General features: G+C 45.2%; 1 protein-coding gene across 23 annotated transcripts in view; it reads right to left on the bottom strand.

Annotated features, from left to right (window-relative positions):
* Positions 1-16486, bottom strand: part of ZNF618 (zinc finger protein 618) — a 184914-nt gene that overhangs the window by 33005 nt on the left and 135423 nt on the right. For 12 of the 23 annotated variants that reach the window (XM_064579953.1, XM_064579955.1, XM_064579960.1 and 9 more), the window contains 5 exons: positions 13947-14036; positions 12991-13026; positions 12821-12898; positions 6344-6403; positions 5717-5806 (listed from right to left, as the gene is read on the bottom strand). In XM_064579953.1, the coding sequence (XP_064436023.1) occupies positions 5717-5806; positions 6344-6403; positions 12821-12898; positions 12991-13026; positions 13947-14036 (354 nt within the window). The remainder of the gene's footprint in view (positions 1-5716; positions 5807-6343; positions 6404-12820; positions 12899-12990; positions 13027-13946; positions 14037-16486) is intronic. The other 11 variants (XM_064579956.1, XM_064579958.1, XM_045882987.3 and 8 more) reach the window with 5 other exon arrangements.

Below are 16486 nucleotides of genomic sequence, written 5' to 3'. Positions count from 1 at the left end.
AATAAAAGTACAGGAAGTGGTAAATATGTTAGAAAATAAAAAAGCATTTTCTCATTTCTTAGTTAACAAATAATTGACTGTTTAAAGCAAAAAGAGTAATTGTTGGGTTTATAACTTATGTACGCATGGACATATGATAAGAATAGCACAAAGGACAGGAAAGTAGTAAATGGAAGTGCACTGTTATAAGGTCCTTAGTGATGTTATGAATTAAATTTGTGGTAGATTGTAATACATAAAAGATGTACATTATAAACCACAAAGTAACTACTAAAGAAAAAGAGGTATAGCTAGAAAGCTAACAAAGGAAATTTTTTTTTTTAAGTTCTCAATATTAAAGAAGGCAAGAAAAGAAGAAAAAATGAACAAGATGAGATGGGACAAACAGAAAAAACAAAACAAAATATACAAAATACAAAAAATATGAAATAAAAAATTCAACCGTATCAATAAATAACATTAAATGTAAATGGGTGAAACACTTCATTTAAAAGGCAGGGATTACCAGACTAGAGAAAAGAGTGAGAACCAACTATATGTACACACTTCGAATAGAAAGACACAGAAAGATTAAAAGAAAAAGATCAGAAGAAATATACCATGCAAATACTAATCTTAAGAAAGCTGTAGTAGCTATATTGATATCAGGTAAAGTAGATTTCAGGACAACAGTTATTACCTGTTAAATAAAGAAATTAAGAAATAAAAAGATAAATAAAGGTACTGAACAATTTTAAAAGGGTCACCAAGACATAATGATCCTAAGTGTGTGCACCTAAAAGCAAAGTTTCGAAGTACATGAATCAAAAACTGACACAACTAAAGGGAGAAACAGCATATCCACAATTAGAGTTGTAGATTTTAATGGCTGCCTCTTAGTACTTGATAGAACAAGCACATTTTTTTTTTAGCCTAAAAAGGTATAGAGATTTGAACAACATTATTAACCAACTTCACCTAACTGACACTATACTCAGGGAATACTCCTCCCAACTCATTTCTAAGAGGCCAGTTTTACCCTGATACCCAACTTACATTACAAAAAAGAAAAGTACACTATTGGTTGGAATGCAAAATGGCATAACCACTTTGAAAAACAGTTTAGTTGTTTCTTAAAAGTTAAACGTACACCTATCATATGATCCAGCTATTCCACTCCCAGGTGTTTACTCAAGATTAATGAAACCAACTGCCCATACAAGTACACAAATGTTCAGAGCAACTTTATTTGTATTAGCTCCGAACTAGAAACAACCCAAATGTCTGTCCACAAGTAAATAAAGCAAACTGTGGTATGTGTATCTATGCAATGAAATACTCATCAATTAAAGGGAATGAACTACTGATACATGCAACCATGGATGAATCTTAAAACAATCATGGTGAGTAAAAGAAGCCAGACCCCCACAAACACACAAAAAGGATATATACTGTAAGATGCTATATATGCAATATTCTAGAAAATGTTAACTAATCTATAATAACAGAAAGTACATCAGTGTTTGCCTGGGGATGGGCAAGTGGTGAGTAAGGGATTATAAAAGAACACAAAAAAACTTCAGAGTGATGGATGGGTTTGCTATCTTAATTGCAGTGATGATTTCATGAGTGTATACATAGGTCAAAACTTATCAAACTGTACAATTTAAATATAGGCACTTTATTGTATGACAGTATGCCTCAATACTGTTTAAAAAAAACATCACCAGAGGGGCGCCTGGGTGGCTCAGTTGGTTAAGCGACTGCCTTCGGCTCAGGTCATGATCCTGGAGTCCCAGGATCGAGTCCCGCATCAGGCTCCCTGCTCGTCAGGGAGTCTGCTTCTCCCTCAGACCCTCCCCCCTCTCCTGCTCTCTCTCTCTCTCAAGGAAATAAATAAATAAAATCTTTAAAAAAAAAAAAATCACCAGAAATATTTATTTTCTTGATTATGACCATCATCAACAAACCACTGATATTCATGGGGCACGGCTAATTCTAGGACTGTAGTTCCCTAGCCTTAAGTCAGTTTTGGGAGTGATATTAAAAACTATGTAAAGGGGCACCTGGGTGGCTCAGTCGTTAAGCATCTGCCTTTGGCTCAGGTCACGATCCCAGGGTCCTGGGATTGAGCCCCGCATCAGGTTCCCTGCTCTGTGGAAAGCCTACTTCTCCCTCTCCTACTCCCCCTGCTTGTGTTCCCTCTCTTGCTGTCTCTCTCTCTGTCAAATAAATAAAATAAAATCTAAAAACCAGGTAAAATCCTGGGGAATTTTATATAGAAGTGATCAGAAAGTATGTTCTTGAAAGCAACTCTGTATACAAACTACCCTAGGTCTTAAAGTAATTTAGATACCTTTCCAAGAAAAAGAAGTTTCACAGAAGAAGTCACTCACTAGGCAAAGAGGAAATATCCTAACATTGTAAGTTTCTTCAGTTCATTTCATAGTTGGGACTCTCTGATAGTTTTGATGTGTTTTAATAAAGTATAGGCATGGTGATTTATTTAAGAACAATGACAATAAGGGTGCCTGAATGGCTCAGTCAGTTAAGTGTCTGCCTTTGGCTCAGGTCATAATCCCAGAGTCCTCCCTTGCTTGGCAGGGAGCCTGCTTCTCCCTCAGCCTTTGCCTGCTGCTCCCCCTGGTTGAGCTCTCTCTGTCAAATAAATAAAATCTTAAAAACAACAACAACAACAACAACAAATCAATCCATGTAATATACCATATTACCAGAATAAAAGAATCCTAGAATCATCTCAATAGATGGAGGAAAAAAGATAAAAATGATTTATGACAGAAAATTTCAGTAAACTAGAAATAAAAGGTAACCTCCTCAACTGATAAAGGGCATTTATAAAAACCTACTTCAGCAAATGTAATACTAACTGATGAAAATGATCACTGTTCATGGTGAAAAACTGAAATTTTTTTTGATTAGGAAAAAGGCAGAAATACTCAATTCTTCTATTCCACAATGTACTGGAGGGTCCTAGTATAGTGAAATGAAAAAAAGAAGAAGAAGAATACAGACTGGAAAGAAAGAAGTAGAGCTATCTTTATTGGTAGATGAAATCAGTAGGTACAAGGAAAATCCTAAGAAATTGACAAAAAAGCTATTAGGACTAGTTCACTATTAGTGAACTTAGCAAAATTTCAGGACACAAAATCAATACACAAAAATTTTGTTTTTATGTAACAGCAACAAGTAATTGGACAACTAAAAATCATAGTAGCAAAAAACAAAGTACTCAGAGATAATTTCATGAAATATGTCTAAGACTTCTACTCTGAAAAATATAAACTATTGCTGAGAAAAAAAGACCTTACTTGGAGAGATATACCATATTCATGGATTGGAATACCCAGTATTATTATGATGTCTATTCTCTCTAAATTGGTCTATAGATTCAGGGTAATCCTAAACAGAATCCCAGTTGGATTTTTTTTAGAAACTGGAAATTAGAAATTCCCCTAACATTTATATGGGAGAGCAAAGTTACTAAAATTGACCAATATTCTATTAAAAGGACAAAGTTGAAAAACCAAGAGTACCTGAATTTAAGATTTACTATAAAACTCCAGTAAATAAGACCATATTGGCATAAACATAGATAAACAGACTGACAAAACAGAAATAAACTCATCTATACTTATGCATGCATGTGATTTTCAACAAAGGTTGCAATGCAATGGGGGAAAGAACAACTTTTAACAAATGATGGAACAACCAGATCTCCATATGGGAAGAAATGAATCTCAACTCCTATCTCTCACCATTCACAGTTAACTTGAAAAGATCACAGACCTAAATCCAAAGGCTAAAATTATAAAGCTTCTTTTTTTGTTTTTTTAAGATTTTATTTATTTATTTGACAGAGAGAGACACAGCAAGAGAGGGAACACAAGCGGGGGGAGTGAGAGAGGGAGAAGCAGGCTGAGCAGAGAGCCTGGCGCGGGGCTCGATCCCAGCACCCTCGGATCATGACCTGAGCCAAAGGCAGATGCTTAACAAATGAGCCACCCGGGTGCCCCTAAAATTATAAAGCTTCTAAAAGATAATTAAGGAGAATATCTTCACAATCTTGAGGTAACTAAGATATTCTGGGTAGGACCCAGACAGTACTAACCATAGAAAAAAATTGATAGATTAGACTTTGTCAAAATAAAAACTATTCATCAAAAGATACTGTATGAAAATCAGAGGGCATGCTGGAGACGGAGCAAATATTCACAGTATATAAGACCTGGATCTAGAATATATAAAGAGAGCTCTTACAATTTAATAATACAAAGACAAACACCCCAACCACAAAATGGGCTAAAGACTTTAGACAATCTGCATAGTAAAGTATACAAATGGCCCATATGCAGATGAAAAAGTGCTCAATGTCATCAGTCATCAAGAAAATACAAATTAACACCACAATGACCACTACACACTCACAGGAATAGCTAGAATTAAAGAGCCCATCACCTCCAAATGTTGGCAAGAATGTGGAGCAAGTAGAACTCCCATACGTGGCTAGAGGGAGTGCAAGATGCTACATTTTGGAAAATGGTTTGTAAGTTCTTACGAGGTTAAACACTCTCCCCTATGACCTAGCAATTTTACTCCCTGGTGTTTCTCTGAGAGAAACAGACACATATGCCCTCAAAAAGCCTCCTACAAACACTTTCATAGCAGCTTCATTCATAAGAGCCTAAAACAGGAAACAACCGAAATGAACAACAAAAGACTAAACCAAATGTGGTATTTTCATAAAATGGAATACTGCTCAGCAGTCAAAAAGAATGAACTGATATATACTACATGTATGAGTCTTAAAGACATTTTGCCACGTGAAAGCAGCCAGATACAAAGAGTATTATTATACGACTCCATTTGTAAGGACTTCTGCAGTCAGTGTAGGTTCTAAATACTCTCATCAGACCCAGGGTCCTCAAGCCCAAGCCCTGGGTACCACCTGAAGCGGTCAAGTCCAGCCCCTAATTCCACACAGAACCCATCGGCGTACAAATCTCCAGATCCGAAGGCCACTGGAGGGGCTGTTTCAGCCTTGGCAAACCAATCCTCTGTTGGATCTAGCCTAAATCTCTCATACCCTCCTTGCCCACATACCTGGGGATCTAAGGATGGAGCCCCCTCTGACACACAGGAGGGAAGCTGTGAAATGAGAAGTTTCAGGAGAATGGAAGGCTGGGATGTCCCACAGGAAGGGCCCTCAGAACTTTTTTCTTCCAGGCCAAGGGAGAAGGGAGAGATTGAGGGCCAGAGACAGGATGGGACCTGCCCAAGGTCACGCAACCCTGCAACCCAGCCGATTAAAACCCAGGGCTTCTGAGTCTTGGCTTAGTGCCCCTTCTAGCTTTCCACCCCTTCCACCACCAAGGGCAAAGAGGCAGCTGTCTTGTCTAGCTGGCCATGGCTTAGCTGCATCACGTGGCCCTGGCTCTCAGGAACCACATGATTCAGAGGTGCTTAGAGGTGCGGACAGGACCACGGAAGGATGTGGATGATCGATGCCCACCCTGAGTCTCCCCATGGCGACTCAGGCTTTCCTGGCTGAAGGATGCGGCCTTCCCAACTATTCCAGCTTCCGCAGTAAGGTGGCCCAGGTCAGACCTAGATACCTGGAGATTGCCCGGGGCCAAGCTCATCTTTGCATTCACCCTCCCCTGGCAAAGCCTCCGCCTAGGGCTGGCCCACCCCTCCCCCAACCAGAGAAGGTACTCACTGATGGGGGCGTGTAAGGCCACGTGCTCCTGGTAGGGCGTGTAGTACTTGTACTGCTTTCCGCAGAATTCACAGGTGTAATTGCCAGTTTCTGTCCAAGGAGAGGAAAGGGTGGGAATGGGCTCCTGACTCCCGTCCAGAAGCAGCAGCATGCTCCCTCCCCTCCGACTCCCCCTCATCCTGGGACCAAGTACAATCAGGAGCCCACTGGAGTCAGACCGCCTGGGTTCAAATCCCAGCTCCTCCATGTCCAGCTGTGTGACCTTGGGCAAATCTCTTAACCTCTCTGTGCCTCAGTTTTCCTATCTGTAAACAGGGGTAATAACAGGACCACCTTCTAGGATTGCTGCGAGGATTAAATTTCTATGTCAAGTGCTTAGAACAGTACCTGGCACACGCGGTTTCTCCAACACTCCACCCCCAGGCCCTGGTGCTCAGGAAATGTGTGGTGACCTGAGCTGACCCCCCAGTGCCAAGATCCCGCTCAGCCCCTTCGCGAGCCCTGCCTTCTGCAATGGCCACACTGGGGTCCCCTCGTCTCCAGGACCTTCCCCGTCCCAAGCACCCCCACCCCCCAGCAGGAGGGGGTCACATCTTCCTCTTGGGTCCCACCAGACTTTATCTTTACCTCTCTTTTGGCACTGCCTAACTTCTTTCTTCTTAAAAATTTCTGATGTAATATTGTTCACTGGGGGAAAATTATAAAATACTGATAAATACAAATACAAAATTTAAAGAGTAAGAGAAATTTCAATCATCTGTCACCCCCGAACAAAGAGGAGCAGCTACCCCTTGGAGGGGGAGCATGCGACCTTGCCATCTGCCCCAGGCCCCAGCCCTCCCTCCCATCTCTTCCAGAACGGGCTTCTCTCCCCCTGACGTCATCTGTCTGGCTCCGGTGGGCCTTGAATTAGCCAGCCCTGATCCATATCCTCTTTGTAACCTGGCGTATTCAATCGACAATACTTTGTGGACATCTTGCTTAGTCAATAAACATCAATCCCTACTGCATTTATTGGCTGCATGGTTCCCCCCGGACTTTGAAATCTGCTGAGCCAGTCTACTACACCAGGGGACGTATGGATTGTTTCAAAATTTTTCCCCTACCAAAAAAAAAAAAAAAAAAAAATGCTGTGATCCACATCCCTATAGAAATGTTTGCCCATTTGCTCGTTATTTTTCATATCGCTGCAAAGTAAAGATTTAAGCATAACTGTTGCTCGTTATTTCCTCACGATAAATTAAGGGTATGCATTTTTAAGGCTTTTGATAACCACAGCACCAACTACGTATCAAAAAGTTTCATCCCAATCAGAAAGATTTGCCTTATAAGGGGGAACCACACTGCCCTGCTGCTTTCAAGTTCCACTTGTCTGCGTTCTAAGGAAATTGACTATTTTTCACGTTTAATTAACCGCACTTTTTCTTCTGTGACTTTCCCATTTGTGTTCACAGCTGATGTTTCCATTGGTATATTTACCTTTTTTTAATCGCCAAGAACTCCATACATTAAGGACATCAACAATTTTGTTTATATGTTACAAGTATTTTTTCTCAATTTTTTTTTTATTCTGTGTATGGTTTTTCTCTCTCAACATGGACTTAAAACATTTTCATAACTTTTATAACTGATGCACGAACACTGGAAAAGATCTACTATTTGCTGTTCATAGGCTTCAAAGCTGTTAAGAGCAACTGTATTAATTGTATTATTCAAACCCTATTTGATCCTATTTGTCCACCCGTTCTATTGAAGACTGAATGTTGTGATCAATCCTTCCATTGTGTCGTACTTCCAAATTTATTTTGTGTATTTAGATGTAATGTTGTCTGATGCATATAAATAAGGCCCATGAGATCAAAATCGTCACTGTTAACTGTAGCCTTCAGAACACGACATTATTTTCTAACACAGTGCTTCTAAAAGGTGTGGTCCCTGGACCAGCAGTATTAGCATCATCGGACAATCGGTCAGAAATGCAAATTCTCAAGACTTCTCCAAGACACACTGAAAGAAAAGTTCTAGGACCAGGATCCAGGAATCTGTGTTTTAACAGGCCCCCTAGAAAAATCTGACACACAGGAAACTTGAAGAACCACTGCTCAGATATTTAATTACACTGTTGTATTAGTTCGTCTGACATTAGTTATTAATTCTTGATCATTTATAAGAGCCTCCTTTCTCCTTGTTTGCATGCGCCTAAAAACACTTCCCTAAATTTTCTTGGGAAAATTCATTAAAAAGATACTTCGGCAAATGCCACCACAAAATGCTGAGCAAAAGCAATCATGGTTCCTGCCTTCAAGGAGCTTACAGTCTGGAAAAGGAGACAGAAAAATCAAATAATCACACAAACTTAAAAACTACCACCACAATGGGTGTTCTTAAAGGAGACATTTACAGTGCTATGAAAATCCCAATAGGGAATTCAATTAGTTAAGGAAGCAAGAGGGAGCTCCCTGAGAAAGAGTATATAAGATAAGAAATTATGAGGTATGTCTCTAATAAACCATTATTTCAAATTAACTGGAGAACCTTTGTCTTCTAATAAAAGAGATTATGCCATTTCCTTTTATTGCTATAACTGACTTGGTTTTACTTGTTCTGTGTTTTGATTCCTTTATTTTTTTCATGTTCTACCCTTTCTAGTTTGTTTCCTTCGTTTTCTGTTGTTTGATTCAGGAAATCTTTTCTCTGCCTTTCCGTTATTCTCCAATATTCCATTATTTTCCAATATTCTCCTTTGTCTGTTTTACACAGCATGTAAGATACATCTGTCTGTTACAGTTAAGCAGAAAATGACGTTTTCAAGTCTATTACCATGGAGAAAGGTAGCTTAACTCCATGCTTCTCAAACTTCAGCAGGTTTGAGAATCATCTAGAAGGGCGGTTACAACACAGATTGCCCGGCTCCGCCCCAGAGATTCCGATTCCATGGGTCTGGGGTGAAGCCTAAGAATTTACTTTTCTGATAAGCTTCCAGGAAATGGTGCTGCTGCTGGTCTAGGGCCCACACTATGGGAAGGACTGCTTTAATCTACTCTACCGTATCCTTCACCTATTCCTTCCTTCGCGTGTTCTTACAAGTCGTTTTTAATACTGTAGAATGATCTTTGTCTTTTGCATTCAATTTTGTAATCATATTCACATTTTAAACTTATCTCTAGTTTATCTGGTTTTAACACTGACCACAAGTCCTCCTGTGCTATGAATTCATTCCTCACAACTGTAGTGTATTTTATGAATTTTTTGAAGATGGGTACATGGGGAAAATAGTGTTTTTTCAAGCCCTCACTTTTCCCTTTACTCATAAATTACAATCTGTCTAGATATAAAATTCTTAGGTTGTAATCTACGTTTCCCATCAAAACATATTCCATTATCTTTTGGCACTGAGTACTGTGCAGAAGTCTGAGGCAAGTCCCCTTGGATTCATCTGTTAATAACGGCCTTTTCTTATGCCTGGATGCCTCCATGTTTTTATCCTTCATATTTATAGTTTTAAAAAGTCACAAAGATCTACAGAGTTATGCGTCTCTTTATATTGAGGAAGATTATAGCCCAATCATCTGTCATCCCCTGACATACGGTGAGCCCTTAAATCAGCATACATGGTCTGCCTTTAGCAAATCTTTCTTCTATTGTATCTTTGGAGCATTGCTTCTGTCCCACTGGTACAATTATCTGGAACTGGCTCCCCAGGCTCCATAGTTAGCTTGTTTTCCCCTTGTTCTCTTGATCTGTTCAGGTTTCTCCTCCCCATAATTAATTCCATTTCTGCAGATCAACTCTGCTCTTTACTACGCACAATGTAGGTTTTAATTCTCTTTTCTGTTTCTCTGCAGTCCTTCACCTCACTCCTTTCTCTGCCTCTTCATTTTATCCTGCTGCTCTGTCACTGGACAATTTCAGGCTCCTCTCTCACAGGGGTCATGGTATGGACTGAACCGTGGCCCCCACCCCACCCCCAAAGTCAACTGTTGATGCCCCACCTCCCCATGTGATGGTGTTTGGACATGGGGCCTGTGGTAGGTAACTGGGCTGAGAGGAGGTCATGAGGGTAGGGCCCTCATGACTGGATTAGTGCCCTTGTAACAAGAGGCACCAGGGAGCTTGCTTGCATCAGTCTCCCACCATGTGAGGGGCACAGACGGAAGGTGGCCATCCCCAAGTCAGGAAGAAGGTTCTCACCAGAACCTTGACCAGGCTGGCACTTGGACCTTGGACTTCCAGCCTCCAGAACTGTGAGAAAATAAAGCTGTTTAAGTCATCCAGTCTGGCACTTTGTTATGACAGTCCAAGCAGACTAAGAGAAGTCATATTTTCTTAGATTCAGTTGTGGCGGTCAAACAGAATTTTCTTCTAGATTTTGTAGTAAGTCATTTTTAGAGGTATGCTTTTCCTCCGAGTCTCCTAAATTCTGTCTTGTTAGGTGGAATTTTTACAGTTTCACACTTTGGGTTTTTTTCTTTTAATTTCAAAGTTTTTCAAGTTACTCATCCTTAGTCACATATAAAAATCGAGTAAACTATAGATGATCCAGACTTACTGTTTTCAGTAGACATGAGTGAACTGTTCTTGAGCCTCCCATTATCTCGGCAGTAAATTATCATGGCAGACCACTATCATGGTAGTAATTCTCAGATCTGCAGCTGGACAGCAGGCTGACACGCAGGACCCCTGTGACCAACTGTCTCCTTCTAGAAGGATTCTTCTGCTGTCATGGCTCCAGCTTCCTCCTCCCTAAGTACCTAACTCCCCAATTTGCTCAGGCTCAGCTCCCGGCATGCACTGCTTCTGGGGATTTCCTCTTCCGGGACCCACAAAGCTCTACCTCTGGCCAAAGTCCCTTTGTGGGGCTCTGTGCCTCTCATGACTCCTCTTACTCTACAGCTTGTCATTTTTAGGGTTCTGTGACCTTGGCCTGCTTGAAACCCAAGATGCAGCACTCTTATCTCATAAGGCAGCTCCTGAGTGGTAACAGGAGATGCTCACACTATTCTAGCAATCTCAATTTCAAAAGGTCAAGCTGGGAGCATGCAGGGAGCCAAACCCAGTTCTGTTTTCTCAATGCAATTCCCAACTGTGTATGATGTGTGACAATTCCTCCCAGATCCTAGCACTGGTCGTCTGCCCAACTCAGTTACTGATATACGGAACAAGTTTCATCTAGTTCTACATGTAGTGAGTTTTCTTGTCATCAGCCCATTCTTGAGTTAAGGAAACAGTGGATTAGGGAGATCATAAAGCGTGTAGGATGTCAAGCAGGTATGAAGTGTAGAGCGGGGGTTTCATAGGTGGGATGCTCTAAAGCTCCCAGTCTTGGCCATTTCTTGGCAACATCACTCATTTGTTACGCCCTGAATACAAGCCAGGGGCTGGGCTAGTCCCTTCCTGCATGCATCCTCCAGCGGCCTTACAGAACAGAGAGATGTTCTCATCCCCAACTTCCAGATGAGTCAAAGGACACTAAGAAAGGGGTAAGTGGCTAGTCAACTGGTGAAGTCAGCATTCAAACCCGTGCCTGACTCCAATTCTATTTTCATAATTATGATGCTAAGGATGGAAGGGCAGGGCTAACCCGGGGGCAGCGGACCAGCAGTTCTGAGATGGAAGGTCACAGATCCCACTGTCCCCATCCTGTAACTGTCTATAATTGTCCATCACAGAACAGGGCTCACTCGCAGGTGGGTTTCGCCACAGTTTAACTTTTAGCAGTTTTAGCGTTGAGGGCTTCCTTATTTTCTTCGAGAGAGAGAAACTGGACACATGCGCATAGTAAACTTGACAAGTACTGCACTAACCGCTTCACAGAGACTCTTCCAAACCCAGTCTCCTGAGTGCTTAAGAGTTCAAAGAAAGCAATGACCCAGTCAACGCATTCCAAAGGTCAGGGCCAAGCTCCACCCTGTGAGGAACACCTCCAGCTTCGCTGTTTTTCCTGCCCTAAGATGTCCTCATGCATTCATTCAATGTTTGCATGTGTATTTTTGCAAGCTACCTGAAATCCTTATTGTAATGAGGCACAGTCAACAAAGGTCTTTTCTTGCTGTGTGGTAAGCGAGAGGAGGAGGAATGCAAATTCCTGAAGGGCTGGACCAGGCACCTCTCACTGGCTGACTCCACCCAATCCATTCTTCTAGAAACAGCCAAAATGGTCTTCCTAAAATGTGAATCTGATCAAGTCCCTTCCCCACTTGGGAAACTCTCTAGCTCACTTCCCTCAGAAGGAAGTCTAGATGCCTTCCTCTGGCATCCAAGGCTAAGACCCGAACTCAGAAACTGATTGGCCTTCCAACTCCCTAGAACAAGAGCTGCTCTCCTACCTTCACCCCGTGATTCAAGAGCTCATTCCCCACCCTGGTCCCCAAAGCAGGAGCCTCCCTGCTTCCCAGGGCTGATCAGGTGCTTCCCTGGCCCCCATGGCTCCCTGTGCTGCAGGTCATGCTCTAACTATCTGCGCACTGACCTACTGCCCCCTTCCTGTGCCAAGTACCCAAAGGCAGGGCCACAACGGCTTCACCCACTGTGTCCTCCCCACACTCCACGCACGTGCGCTGAGAACAGGCAGCAGGTGTGGCGCCTGCCCTCAGGGGTTTCATGGGACAAGGACAGATTGTCCATGTGGCTCCCTTGGATGGCTTCATTTGCCGATGAACCCCTTCATTCGCGGATGATGACAACAAGGGTTATTTTCCGAGCACCTATTATGTACCAGGCACTGTGCTAATAGGTGATTTACATTCACGATCTCATTTAATCCCCCAACAAACCTTCGGGGAAATGTAGTCCTCATTGACAGGTGAGGAGCCGAGGCTCAGGACGGCTAACAGACCACCAGGCACCAAGCATGTGCTACACTCACTGCCCTGACCTTGACCCTGTGCTGCTCTGCTGCTCCTCAAAAGCTGAAGTCCTAACTAAGACTGGTCCATGTGACAGGTGGCAAAGTGAGGTGTAAGGAAGCCAGCGATCACTGGCCAGTAGCACCGTTGCGGGATGAGTGAAGTCACCCCCTTCCAGTGGCAAGACTCACCCCGCCCCCTTCAGCTGGCCCCCAGCTGTCTCCCCACCCAGCCCACCCCCAGAAAGAGGCCCGCATACTTGGCCCAATTTTCTGGAATGGTTCCGGGGGCTCCTCCTTCACCTCGTCGGTGGCCACAACACCTTGGTCGAAGGGGTCTGTGGGAGAACACACGGCCCTTAGCGCCCTGGTGACCAGGTCTTGGGAGCCCAGGCGGGGACAGGGAGGTGGGCAGTTAGCAAGGACTTACCTGCCCGATTCTCGGGGGCCCCTTCCACACTAAACACTGCGCCCGGGTGGGAGGCAGCAGCCGCAGAAGGAAAGAAGCAAACAGGAGCCCTGTTAGTCCCTGCCCACAGCTGCCTCTGCCCAACGCTCCCAGCCTCTCTGGGACCCAGGAGAGCCGCCGTAGCCAGCGTGGACACCCCAGAAAACCAGCGGCCACAGGACGGCACATCCCAACCAGGACGCAGCCCATGCCTCCGTTCCTCATCCTCCCCATGGGCTAGGGCCCAACCCAGAAGAGGGCAGATGCTATCTGCCCGGCCTGTTTCTGGATCCTGTTTCTGGATCCCTGCAGCCACTCTAGAGTGCCAGGACAGGAGAAAAAGAGGAAGAGACCAGTTAGGAGAAAAAGAGAGGATGAGAAGAAGGACAAGCCAGTGGCAATGGGCAGCAGGGCCTGGCTGTCACAGCTTGCGACAGGCTGGGGTGCAGAGCGAGAGAGGAAGCCCCCTCGATCCTTTCCAGGTCCAAGACCCTATTTCTAGGCTTGAGAGTCTAAAAATAAATTACCTAAATTTATGGTTCTAATTTCTAACTCTATAACCTAAGATGCTAAAATATCATCATTCATTTTAAAAAACTGGTTTAATTTCATCAGAGCATGTGAATACTCAGTACAAAATTGTAAAATGCATCGATATGAAATTGCTGAAATTCGACGGATTCTGACCTACCAAAATGGCAATTTCACTTGGGCTACCCTAATCAGAAGAATATATGGAGTATGACGGGGACCTTCTCTTTCCCAGAATCCTCAAGGGTCGGTCACTCGCCTCATGGTCTGACTGCTGCCTGTCCTTCCTCTGGGTGGGAGGAGAGAGGGGACAATTGGTGGTTGGAGGGGGGAGCCAGATGAGCAGCCCTGGTGCCAGGGGTGGGGGTGGGGGTGCTCCCCTTCACAGAGCGAGGGGCCCGACTCACCATCCACGGCGTGCAGGTCCCGGTGCTCCTGGAAACAGCTGTAGTACTTATACTTTTTCCCACAGATGTCACACGTGTACCTGAAATTGTCTGTGGGGGATGGAAAGACACAGGCAGTTACCAGGACTTTGGACTCTTGGGCTGGGGATTTTTTGGGGGGCCAGCTCATCTGCCTTAGAAGCCAACATGGGACTAGGCCACACCGGCCCCAACCAGTGACCCGTGGACAGTCTGTCCCGGGAGTGTTAGGGGTTCTCTACACAAGGAGATACGAGAGCCCTGAAGCAACGTTCAAACCAAACCCCAATCCCACTCTGGGTGAGCCGAGCGCCTAAGCTCCCCCCCCACCACCCTTGAGGTTACAAGAGAGTAACGGTCACTGCACCTACTATTTCCTGGCGCTGCATGCGCAAGGGGCCAGGCCGGGCACTTCGTCTGCCTTTCCTCCGTTGGTCCTTGTGACCAAGGCAGGAAGTCGTAACCCACTGAACACACGTGTAGACGGAGGATCAGAAGGGACCTGTCCCAAGCCCCACAGCGAGGAGGGCCTGTGACAGGCAGCTTCCCAATGACCCTGGCCTCCTGGCGTACACACCCGTGTCATCCCTTTGCTTTGAGCCTGAGCGGGACCTAGGGATTTGCTTCTAATGAAGGGAACGTGATAAAGTGATGGGATGTCATTTCTGAGGCTAGGTTACAAAAGACCGTGACTTTCGTCTCGCTCACACTGCCTCGCTCTTACGGGCTGCCCCAGAGAGAGAGCCATATGGCAGCCTCCAGGGAACAGCCAGTGGGGAAGTGAGGCCCTCAGTCCCACAGCTTGGAAAGGACCCAGCCTGCTAACAGCCACGTGAGTGTTGAAGCAGTTCCTTCCCTGGCTGAGCCTTAAGAGGAAACCACAGCCCTGGCCCACACCTCCCCTGCCCCAGGAGCCCCACAGCCAAAGGACCCTGGGAAATCACACCCAAGGTCTGACCACACAAATCGAGATAACCAATGTTCGTTTAAGTCATTCAGTCTTGGGGATATGTGTTACACGGCGAGAGCTAACAAATACAGGGCCAGAGTCTGGATGATCCCTAGGTCTTTCCAAATTCTGAGGCCAGACCCACTCAGGACACTGCTCTCACCACGCACTGGCATGGACCTCCTGTGTGTATTCCTTGGGCAGATCTAGGGATGGTCCATTGACCCCCATGTTCCTGACGAGGCCCCGCACAGGGAGACTGAATGGCTTGCTCAAGGCTGCACAGTGGGGCGAGGAACAGCCAAGATTCAAATGTTCACTTAACTCCATGCCATAGCTAAGTCAGGGCACATGGCCCTTCTCGGTCTGCATAAGCCACCTTCCACTCCTGACTGACGCACCAGGCCTCTGGCCCTTCTTCTGCTCCCCAGCACTCAAACACAGGACTGGATGAGACTCCCTCCATCCCAAGGTTGCCAGGCAATTCTACAGGAAGGTTTCTGGTCCCTGCTTAGCTCAACTTAGGGGCACAGATGACATCAGCCTTCTCCTTGCCTCTGCCCATCATCTCTTCCACTGCACCTGCAGGCTCTCAAAGTCCCCAGGGCCACAGAGATTAACTGGTCCCCAAGCGAGGTGCACACAGCGTCAGCACACACAGTCCTTCTGAGGGTCTGGGGACCAGGCCCTGACACCTCCATGCCCACCCCTGAACCAGCCAGGCAGCAGTGGGGGGAGGTGGGAGGGTGTGGAGGAGGAGAGACCTGGTTCTGCTCTGCCTCACTCAGACTGTCAGCTCAGCAAGTGCTGACCCTACCTCGGGGTTCAGCTTCTCTTCTTTTCCCCCTAATCTGAGGGGATAGGAGGGTCATAATGAGCTGATTCCCATGGCTTCTTCCAGGCTGGCCATTCTAGGATTCCAAGCCTGGCTCCAGCTTCAATCCAGCCTAGACAATAACCACCACCACACGCCCCATCATGTCCCATCTGGACCGTAATTCTCTCTCAGTACTGGACACTGGGGAACACACCTGAAGAAGTCAAGGCCATCCAGGGTCTGGCTCCAGACAAGTCCCTGCCCCTGAAACGCCTCTCCCCTACTGGCTAGTGCTGGTCGCCCTCCACAGCTTCTGGAAACACCGTCTCACCTCTGCTCACACAGCCCCTCCTACCACCTCCAAGAAAATGAGAACCCCCAGCTTTCTGCCACTGAGAAGCGTCATCACCCTGCTCTGCGGAATCCCACCCCACTCCTTCTCAACACGCATGGGGACCACACTCCCGGACCCACCTAAGGCAGAAGTAGATTAGGACAAAAGACTTATCCGCAAAGGAAAAAAGGCAAAATGATCTTTCTGTCAATGAAACCACATTTTCAGAGCCTCCAAGAGAGCTCAGAAACTCTAGGAATGGCACTGCGAATCAGTCTGGGGGGACAGGCTCTGGAGTCAGGCTGCCTGACTCCAACCCGGCTCGGCCACCAACCAGTCTGACTAACACTGGACACACTCCCGAACTGCTGCACCTCGGTTTTCTCATCTGCAAAATGGGAACGATAGTACCTTCATCTCCC

The sequence above is a fragment of the Mirounga angustirostris genome, unplaced genomic scaffold, assembly GCF_029215605.1.
Source record: "Mirounga angustirostris isolate CCGP_5_RB_7025 unplaced genomic scaffold, mMirAng1.0.hap1 SCAF_15, whole genome shotgun sequence".
Lineage (NCBI taxonomy): Eukaryota > Metazoa > Chordata > Mammalia > Carnivora > Phocidae > Mirounga > Mirounga angustirostris.
The sequence above is the reverse complement of the archived record's forward strand: the minus strand, read 5'-3'. Positions and strand labels throughout refer to the sequence as shown.